General features: G+C 37.4%; 1 protein-coding gene across 4 annotated transcripts in view; it reads left to right on the forward strand.

The window, feature by feature from the left end:
• Positions 1-8786, forward strand: part of LOC126199034 (double-stranded RNA-specific editase 1-like) — a 169391-nt gene extending 160605 nt beyond the window's left edge. For all 4 annotated transcript variants that reach the window (XM_049935738.1, XM_049935762.1, XM_049935746.1 and 1 more), the window contains 2 exons: positions 2899-3092; positions 4453-8786. In XM_049935738.1, the coding sequence (XP_049791695.1) occupies positions 2899-3092; positions 4453-4572 (314 nt within the window). In that variant the 3' untranslated portion in view covers positions 4573-8786. The remainder of the gene's footprint in view (positions 1-2898; positions 3093-4452) is intronic.
• Positions 8787-11278: the final 2492 nt, after the last annotated feature.

The raw sequence follows: 11278 nt of genomic DNA on the forward strand, positions 1-11278 counted from the left end.
GCCAGAGGGTAGGGAAGGTGGTTTGGGGATTTCATAGGGATGAACTAACAGGTTACGAATGTTAGGTGGACGGTGGAAAGACACTCTTGGTGGAGTGGGGAGGATTTCATGAAGGATGGATCTCATTTCAGGGCAGGATTTGAGGAAGTCGTATCCCTGCTGGAGAGCCACATTCAGAGTCTGGTCCAGTCCCGGAAAGTATCCTGTCACAAGTGGGGCACTTTTGTGGTTCTTCTGTGGGAGGTTCTGGGTTTGAGGGGATGAGGAAGTGGCTCTGGTTATTTGCTTCTGTACCAGGTCGGGAGGGTAGTTACGGGATGCGAAAGCTGTTGTCAGGTTGTTGGTGTAATGGTTCAGGGATTCCGGGCTGGAGCAGATTCGTTTGCCACGAAGACCTAGGCTGTAGGGAAGGGACCGTTTGATGTGGAATGGGTGGCAGCTGTCATAATGGAGGTACTGTTGCTTGTTGGTGGGTTTGATGTGGACGGACGTGTGAAGCACAGACACAAGCAGACATATTTAAAGACAAAGAGTTTGGGCAGAGATGTCAGTCGAGGCAGAAGTGCAGAGGCAAAGATGTTGTTGAATTATATATATATATATATATATTCCTCGAATACATCGCCCTCTTACAGACCCTCTATATACTCCTTCCACTTATTTGTTTTCCTTTCTTTGGTTAGAGCTGGTTTTCCATCCGACCTCTTGATATTCATACAAGTGGTTCTCTCTTCTCCAAAGGTCTCCTTAATTTTCCTATAGGCAGTGTCTATGGTACCCTTAGTGACAGATGCCTCTACATCCTTACATTTGTCCTCTAGCTATCTCTTCTTAACCTTTTTTGAGACGTTTGCATTCCTTTTTGCTTGCTTCATTTCCTGAAATTTTATATTTTCTCCTTTCACCAATTAAATTCAGTATCTCTTATGTAACCCAAGGATTTCTTCTATTGTAAACACAAACAATCAAGTACTGTTCCAAATATTTGGTAGTAAGATTGTGTCATCGATTGCTCAAAACTTTTTTATAAGCAGGAAAGGGACCGTTCTACATCAACTGAGGTAACTGGGCAGTACTTGAATTTGGGTGCTATCTTGGCACTTATTGTTTCTGGTAAAAGTTCACCCGTCCCATTAATAAAGTTATCAATTTGGCCTAAGGGTACAAAGCCTGGGTTATTGTAAGTTATCTTGGGGATACTTCTGGCAATGAGTAGTTCACTAGAATAATTTATTCATTAACTGAATAGATTCATTCCATGCCTAACCTTGAGTTTCAAGCCTTTTAACACGTGAAGGTATATGGGATGAATGAGAGCTAATTACAGAAATGTCTTTTTTTAATACTGGAATCATCAAAAGCTTCCTTGCAGTGGCGAAATGCCCAAAGCCTCTGCACTATCAAAGTGATTTACTACCCCTTTAATGGCATCAAAGTGTTGATTGTAAAACAACACATCTTCGACCCACATACCCCTATGAGTTACCACTGGTTCGGGAGGCAAAGGCGCATTTGGTAGATTTTCTTTGTCGGTCTTGATGCGAGCAGGAGTATTTAGAAACACTCTCTTTATGGATGAAATCAGTTTATTTACATTCACAAACATGGAACATACTTATTCATCAAGACAATGTACTCCGTGAGCAAAGCACGTCACATGAATCAAACTGCGGTAAAAATACTCCAGAGGGCTTTTCCTGCTTTGATCATATAGGGAGCAGCATCTGAAATAAACACACACCCTTTCATCTGCAGAAGATTCTGGAAATATTTTTCTAATACCCTTCTTCACAAATCTGGCAATCGTAGAATGGTTCACTTTCACGTAGAATGGTTCTTTGCAGGCTGCTAAATAGGAAGAAGGAGGCTCTTCTTTTAGAGCACCAACAATTAAATTTGCAATGTAACGGTCACAAGTACGCAGGAAGCCTTTGAGGATACGGGTTGTAAGTTTGTGAAGAGGAATATTGCTTTCAATGAATGCTTCACATGGATCCATGTTAAACTAAATTTTTTGGTTACCTTTGGACAAATCCCTGCTATTGCAATTTGCTGTTGTCAGAAGTTGTTGTCATGGTCCTTCCTTCTGCGTTCCTTCGAAGGAAGACTTGTCTTATGTTGATCTATTTGAAACTTGTTTTTGTAGGAAACGTTTTTCTCTCAAACTCGACAATATAAAACAATTCCGTCATATGTAAATGTTCCAGGATGGTCAGCTATCCACGATACAGCATTCCTTTTTCTGGGCGTCATGGCGCACAACACGTTACACACTACACATCGTAAACATGTCTAATTGTGTAGCAGTAAATAGAAAGCTTAACTGAAACAATGGCAGTGTGACTAAGAGCTTGCATAGTTTAAATTAATTGTTGCCGATGTGTTCAGTACAGAGGGAATGAAACGGGGGTGCGGGTGCAGTAGCATTGACTCTGTCTGTCTGTTCCTGTTCCTTTCCTGTATTGATTTTGCTAGGCAGTGAGGTCTCTGTTAGCGATTGCACGCAGTTCTAGGTTGCAGTGAATCTGTAGACATCAAAAATAGATCGAGCTAGGGACAGCCCATCTATATTTTTAAAATATCGTAAACATAGAGTGAAAATATGCATAGTCACTAGTTTTTAGTTAAAGTATGCAATAACCGGTGGAAAAAGAGCCAAATATGCAAATAATCTGGTCTCTGCTAATCAGTTTCTTTCAGGCTCTTTAATTTTAAATTAGATGACTCCTAAATCTTGTATTTATTTGTTTTTCTCATATTACATCACCTCTAAATTTGATTAGTGTAATATTATGTCTTTTAATTTACTTGGTTTGTATCTACATCTTGTAAGACTTTGTTAAATTGTGTTTTCTTTTGTTGTTCATTGTAAGCGACTAATATTATCACTTAATTTAGGTATGGAAGGCCCAGAAATAATAAATTCAGTAACTGGAAAGGATGAGAGTGGAACAGCATCAAGGCTTTCCAAGCAATCTTTTTTTACTAGATTCCTGAATCTAGCTGGACGAATAAAAGACACAACAAAAATGAACACTGTGAAGCAACCAGCATTGTATTCTGATGCAAAGCTCGCTGTACGTGAATATCAGGTGTGTTCGTTTTTCATATTCATTAGTAGCAGAGATAGTGAATTGCTACTGTTGTGAAGTGAACCACATTCTTCCATTTAAAAATAAGTAGTTGTGATTAGGTTGGCAGTTAATAAGGCTGTGTTTAACCTCTCCTTTCCGCATCATATTTCCTTTTACTCCTCTTAGAATAGGAAATAGAAAGGGGAAAAGATCATTAAAAATAATGTTCAAACTTGGGTAGAATAAGGATGAGGAAGGAAATTAGCCATTTAGTTTTCAATGAAACCATTGAATTTGCAGTAATCTGTTTTGGAAATGTACAGAAAACCTAAGCTCAAAAGGCCTGATTAGGTGGTGAACTCTCTCCTCATATGTTCTATCTTCCTCAAAATTATTGATTGAATATAATAGAGGGAAACATTCCACGTGGGAAAAATATATCTAAAAACACAGATGATGTGACTTGCCGAACGAAAGTGCTGGCAGGTCGATAGACACACAAACATACACACAAAATTCAAGTTTTTGCAACATACTGTTGCCTCATCAGGAAAGAGGGAAGGAGAGGGAAAGACGAAAGGATGTGGGTTTTAAGGGAGAGGGTAAGGAGTCATTCCAATCCCAGGAGCGGAAAGACTTACCTTAGGGGGAAAAAAGGACAGGTATACACTCGCGCACACACACACACACATAACCATCCACACATACACAGACACAAGCAGAAAATGTCTGCCTGTGTCTGTGTATGTGCGGATGGATATGTGTGTGTGTGCGCGTGCGAGTGTATACCTGTCCTTTTTTCCCCCTAAGGTAAGTCTTTCCGCTCCTGGGATTGGAATAACTCCTTACCCTCTCCCTTAAAACCCACATCCTTTCGTCTCCCTCTCCTTCCCTCTTTCCTGATGAAGCAACAGTTTGTTGCGAAAGCTTGAATTTTGTGTGTATGTTTGTGTTTGTTTGTGTGTCTATCGACCTGCCAGCACTTTCGTTCGGTAAGTTACATCATCTGTGTTTTTAGATATATTTTTCCTCAAAATTATTATAGACCCGTCTCTATTTTCCCATAGCTGTTTCCTGTAGCTCAAAATAGTAAATCCATACAACTTACTGTAATCACTTGATGCTTCACTACCTTACAATAGTCATTCAGATATGCTGATTTCATTCAATATTACCTTTTTCGAATTTCTTCTCATCCCGTTCATTTTTTATGTGTAGTCTTTGGTAGTGTAATTCCCGAGTAGCTTAATTTTCTCCGGCCCTTTCCTATTTCTCGTAAAATATTAGGTCCTCTGGTACCTGTGCCATTAGTTGTACCTATTTTTGTTATACTCAGTTACGTGTCCATCAGTACAGTAAAATTAATTTTTATTTTCAGATGGCAAAGGAGCAGTTGGTCCTTGCATTTGTCAAGGCTGGCTTGGGAACGTGGCTTAAAAAGCCAATTGAACAAGATCAGTTCGAAGTGAATGGGAGTTTAGAACAAAGTAATGAATGACTAATAAGTAAGTTTCATGGAGCCTGCATTACAGGATAGAGCAATCATTCAGCCCCCCATTCCAATGCAACAAGAGTTATTAACAGTAAGAGGTTACTTGACGTCAGTAAAGGGCAGAGGCAGGAACACTGAGATATAATTACTCTTGTGCAAGGACTAAAAATGTACAGCGAGATAGCTGTATTTTTAACCATTGGAAACCCACCTCACTGAACATTTTTTGTCAGTACGGTAATATTGTGAAAAGTCACAGATGACACCGTCTGTAATTTTCATTTACTTTTATAAAAGTTTCACAAGGCTTATTTTCATTTTTTACAATTTTTAAACTATACATTTAGTTCTGTTTAAATGAACTATTGAAAGACAAGTAACTGTACAAAACTGTTTTTCTGTGTTTGTGAATGTTGTAGACAACTGTGGTTATTGGTATGATTTTATGGCTCTGTTCATATAATTGTGTACATACTATGGAATGACAAGTATTTGAAGAAGTTTATTATGACAGTGTATATATATTTTTGTATACTAATTATTTTTATTTTATTTGTGCATTAAAGCAGTGCTTCATATACACACATTTAATGTTTTGCTGGAAAGTGCTTTTCAGCTTATTTCCATTGTCTTTAGTCAAGGACATTCACATTCTCATCTACTTCAACTTCCCTCGGCACATGCTTCAGTAGATTTCTTACACTAACTGCTCATGGCTGCCTTATACTCAAAATTTATTGAATTAGTATCATTTAGTTTTGTGATATTTCAGTATAGGAGTGGTAGGTAATACAGTTGTTCTAAAGGATACCTTAAACATTAGTAAGCTTCTGTACAATACAATCTACCAAAAGTTCGCATATTACACTAAATTACTTTATATCCTATTCTACAATTTCAATTTTTGCACCTTTGTCTACGTTAAACAATTTCCACAACAACAGATAATTTTGTTAGTAATTATTCACTTCTAAAATAATTTATATGTAACCGTTGAATTGCATGAACTTTAAATAAACTTGCACAAATCTAACAAACTAAAAGATCTAAATGCCCTTCTCTCTCTCTCTCTCTCTCTCTCTCTCTCTCTCTCTCTCTCTTCCCCCCCCCCCCCCCTCCCGCCCCCTTTTTCACACATAACACGCTACTGCCTCTCTCTTTCTTCTTCTTCTTCTTCTTCTTCTTCCACCTCTCTTTTTTTTTTTTTTTTTTAAATAACCAAAATACATTATCTCTGATTTACAATGCTAAGTTTTTGTGTCCTTGATTTGACTGATAATGTATGGTGTTGTGATGTGCCATATTTGCACTAATGGCAATCTCAATTTTATTGATAGGATGTTAAGCTGTATAGCAGCATTTTTTCACTTTACATGGTTAGGTGAGGAAGGTATGTCAGCTCAGCGAGTGTTCACGTTTTTTAAAAGTCATTTTAGAAATGTAATTTTTGTACTTTGTAAGAATGATGAAGAAAGCGTGAGTGTGTGTCACCATAAGACTGAGTTACACTTCTCAGAACATTGCCATTGCTTTCATTTATGTCAGAATTTGTGTTAAATTAGTCCTATTGTGCCCATTAACTCACATGTAGTTTTTGTTGCTGCCCTTTTTCTGAATATATGGACTTGTACACATGTCATATAGAAAGGAAAATTGGAGGCACTGACATTTCATATTGACATTTTATATTTCACCTTATGTACTTCAAGGCTTACAAGTCAGTGATGGTAAGATGGCTGTGATTCATTTAAATATTTAACAATGCTTTCAAAGGAGTGAAGCCTATCTCCGTATTCCTAGTCATGCCCCTCACTATGCTCAAGTTTTAGTGGGACGGTGGGCTGAATGTGTGCTCTATTCTGTAATACACAGACTCTGTGGAAAATGGGATGACTGTTGTTCAGCTTGGTTTTATAATTTAGATTTCATATGTTTGGCAAATAGAAAATGTGATTGACACATATTTTTAGGTACCATTAAGTTTCTATTTCACTTATAAACTTGAAAGTACGTTAGATGAGATGACAAAATAGAGGACAAGTTTAGGTAATTGCTAATGAAGTAGCTGTTCTCTGTACAGACGTATCTACATTTGGAAAAGAAGATGCTTTTTAGTGTTTTATACTAGGTCAACACATGAAATTTATTGTTGCACATGTTTAAATATTGTTAACTCTAGATGAGAGGGCCTGTCCTAGAGATTCCGACCAATGGTGATTAAAATGGAAAACTTCCTTCTCAGTTAATTTAATACTCTTGCATTAGAAGATAATGTGGCTTAAGTTAATCATTTTGGCGAATTTTGGCCTCTTACAGTAAGTAATGCTGGTGCTTCAAAATTTAACATTGGACATTACAGTTCTGGGGGAAGTATCTGTATACTGAGAAGTTGTTGACATTTTGAGGACGATTGTGTTAAATAATGTAAGATATGTGGTGTAAAATTGTAGGCTAGCTCACAAGAAGCTCTAGTAAAAGCACTAATGTTCAGTAGATTGTGTTAATATGTTCTGAACATTTCAAGTAATTAAAGACCAGATCAACATACTGAATATTCAGTATTTGACAATTATTGTTTTATAAAGTTACATAGCTTTCTTTCCAGTGTGATTAATGATTGTTATTCAATCAAATGTGAAAAATGGATTTCATTGAGAAAAGAACAAAAGCACTTCATATTTTTTGCCTAGTTAAAACAGTCTGTGTGAAATTCAGCTTTGCTTCACTGCAGTCAACTGTGTGTTCTCTGCAGTATATTTTTCTACTGTTTTTGTGTGTATTGAATTTTGTTGCATTCCATTAGTGAATGTAAATTGGAAATTTACTACTTTGTTCAATTCTTGTTTTAAACTTGTGCACATGTTTTGTTTTGTGGAGAATCAGTATAAATCACAGTGACATGGGAATAAATGTTCAATTACTCATCTGACTTAGTTCCCCCTCTTCCTATTTTCAGATACCTTCCAAATTACAAGCAGTTTTCATACCATTCCAGTTCATATTTAATCTCTTGTCACAGTCCCCTATATTTTGGGTTTTTTCCTGTTTTCCACAAAAAGGCAATTAGAATGTCACTACACTTGGTTTTAAACTGGACAGATATAGATATATTTTACTATAACTAGTCTGGTACTTGCGATTAGTGAGTATGTATGATACAAGGTAAAACAATATTACAGAAAAGGTATTTCTGTGCTATCAGGCTTTATAATAAAAGAATTCTGAAGTTGTTATTGAGTGATAGGAACACTTGGCATTTTGCTTTTCAGTGACATGTTAAAGGGAATCCAGGAAGTTAACCCTCGAGCGGGCACACCTGTGTATGAAGTGCACCACCACAAATAAAATTGTTTTGCGCTGTTAAATTGTTGTTTCACAATTGCGAGCTCATACCTATTCATTCATTATTGCTTCAGTTAACAAAGTAGTAAAGTGTGTTGTCATATGCCCAAGTGAGCAGCAGTAATATAAAATAAACAACAAGCTAGGTCAGAAAATAACTCACAGTCTGCACAAGGTAATGACCCAAGTTATGAGCTAGCAGCACAATCCCACAGTGAGGCAGTTGTTTATGAGACACATCAGTAATTAAGTTAGTGGTTGGCTGAGATCTTGTGCAGCTGCAATGTTTAATACTTCAAGTGGGTCATTACTGCGAGGTAACAACTGTCCATGGCAGCAGAGTAATATAATGAAAGTACATTTTATCATTGTTCCATTAAACTGTGATTTTTGTTACCTTGGAAACATAAAGACAGCCACTCTTTATGTGTGTGAAGTGCACTGCACGCCAGCTTGAGGGTTAAACAGTTACAGATGTCAACATTGTGATCAGTTAAAATTGCATACTGAGATATGCCAGTCAGAAATGCTCAGTCCAGCAAATGTGGCACTTTTGTGCTCGATACTTGAATTCAGTGTTGTGGAGTTGGTCTTCGCTATATTAAAACTGCATTGTTGAGTAATAAAACAGACCTTTTTTCTAAAAAAAAGCATAGAATACAAGTTATCATGATGGACAACCAGGTGACTAATTTTATGTGAGATGACTGTAATATTGTGTAGCATGTTTGTACTCTTGATATTTTTTGGCACTGTTGATAAAGTGAGTAATAGTAAAGCTTACTTATGCTCAGAACTTAGAAACTAAGAAAAATGTACTTGAAAGAAAGAAATGTAACCACTTCAATAAATCGTAATAAAAGCAAAATTTTAATGAAGACACTTCCATGTTTGTGAAATACATACAATGAGAAACAACATTGAGAAAACCATTGGGCCTTATTGAAAATACCTGTGATAACGAAAAGAGAAGTATTGTTATAAATTATTATTATTATTATTATTATTACTATTATTATTAATACTAAGGAACAGGAAAACGCAGTTCTGAGATGTTAATAAACGTTACTAGTTAGTTTTGGGCAGTTGAGACAGTTAGTGATACCAAAAGAATGAACAGGTCACTACCGCAAGTCAAGTAGATGTATGTGTTATTAACTGTAGTAGGGAATATGGAGCAGTGAGAAGACATTCGAAATAGTATGTGAAAGGATCATAAAAGATTGGAAAAAGTAGATTTTGAAGGAGGATGAGAATGGATAGTATGGTGCTCTGCAGGAATTTAATAAAAGTGCATAAGGGATAGGCAAACTGGAGCAGCATAGTCGGGAACACAGCTGGTTGAATTGAGCTGTACAGTAGGCTGAATTTCATAGCTCAACCTGTCTTAGGAGAAGGAATAAAAAAAGTAATTTTTAAAATTCCTAAGATAATTAGGGAGTGTAGTAAATTTAACTATGTTTTGTGCTGCAGACTGGGACCACTCGCGGTTCACACACATTGAAATCGCCATTATTGGAGGACTGTTGGGAAAGTGGAAGGAGCGATTTACACCCTGTGTAATAGAATTTTTTGGAGCAAGAACAGGAATACTTCTTGACATACTAAACAGTATGCTACACAAGCACTCAAACCCAAACCTTTGCCTTTTATGGACAATACTAATAGGTACTACTTGAGACACGACTCAGTCAACCATGTCTTTGCTACATGGGCGGATCAAATATAAACGGGATTTTATTTTTTATTTAAGTTCATTTATTGAAAAGCTCAAGGCAATTATAATTATTTTTCCACATATTGTCCTACTTTGGAAATGCATTTGTCTCGGCGTATGAGCAGCCTTTTGATGCCGCCATCATAAAAAGAACTGGGTCGTATCAGCAGCCAGTTGCACACAGTCTTTCACGGTCTCATCGTCTTCAAATCATTACGTTTGATAGCTTCTTTAAGCGGTCCGAATAAATGGAAATCACAGCACGATAAGTCCGGGCTGTAAGGAGGATGATAAAGTGTAGTCCAGTGTATTTCCTGTAGCTTGGAGACAGTTAGAGCTGCAGTATGGAGTTGCGCATTGTCGTGGAGGAGGATGACCATTCGAATCGATTGGTCTTGTCTTTTGCGGCGATATGCAACTCTTGCCTTGTTCAACAATTTTCAATAGTGAGCAGCATTGATAGTGCATCGCTCATGCAAAAAATCAATCAGCAAAATGCTTCGCTGAGTGAAAAAAAAAGTTGACAGAACCTTATCAGCTGACAGTAGAGTCTTAGCTTCCACTGGTGCTGCCTGCTCTTTCCTCCACCACTCCTTACTGGCTTGTTTGGTTTCTGGAGTGTAGTGGTGAACCCACGTTTCATCACAGGTGACAGTCCAACTCAAAAATTCATCACCTTCTTCCGCAAACCATGCTGTAAGCCTCTGACAGACCTCCAAACGTCTCAACTTTTCGGTCAAAAGTTTAGGGTCCCATGTGGAACACACTTTACAGAACTGTAGGTTGTTTGTGATGATTGCTTGACAGCTCCCATAACTGATTCCAACTTTTGGTGCAATTTCTGATACTCTCGCCCATCGATCCTCATCAATAATGCTTTTAACCACACAAATGCTTTTGTCTGTAACGCTGGTCCGAAGATGGCAGTCATGTTGCTAATTTTCCAAATGTTCTTGTCCTTCCTTGAACTTCTTATGTCAGACAAACACAAACATGCTTGATAATGTTTTATCACCAAACTGTGCAGTTAATCATTAGCAAATTTGCACTGCTGTAACTCCTTCACAAGCAAGAAATTTGATAATTAAGCATTGCACAATGGAGGGGTGCACCTGTTGCTCAGACATCATGAGAGTTACTGATGAAATGGCGGTAAATATCTAATAGGACACTCTCCAAACTTCTAATGGTCTCGCCTAAGTGTAGCAGGAGTGTGGGACCAGTCCTACCAACTGTTGATGTTCAGGAACAAAAATCCCGCCTATATTTGATCCCCCCTGTATATCCCAAACCTTACAGAAGCTTTCCTGCATACCATTTTGGACTAGGTTCCCTTGTGTGAAAGAAAATCTCAGAGAAATTATACATGCTCATTCAAGAGTAGACATCTGTGAAGTGAAGGTAAAGATAGTGGAATAATACTAGCCTGTGACACATACAGTGTAAGAATAGTTTCTTGTGCATTCATTTAATGTATAAGTGTTTACGAAGTAGTGCTCTTAAACACTTAATAGTTAATTTAATGAACCGTCAACTACAAAAAGTGGATGAAGGGAGAAAGTTGTGAGATGGTTAACTGACTTCGGTCATCGTGTAGCAGTTGGACAGTAACTGTAGCAGCTTAAGGTGACTTTGTGCAAGTGGGTGCCACAT

The sequence above is a fragment of the Schistocerca nitens genome, chromosome 1 (assembly GCF_023898315.1).
Source record: "Schistocerca nitens isolate TAMUIC-IGC-003100 chromosome 1, iqSchNite1.1, whole genome shotgun sequence".
In the NCBI taxonomy this organism is placed as follows: Eukaryota; Metazoa; Arthropoda; class Insecta; order Orthoptera; family Acrididae; genus Schistocerca; species Schistocerca nitens.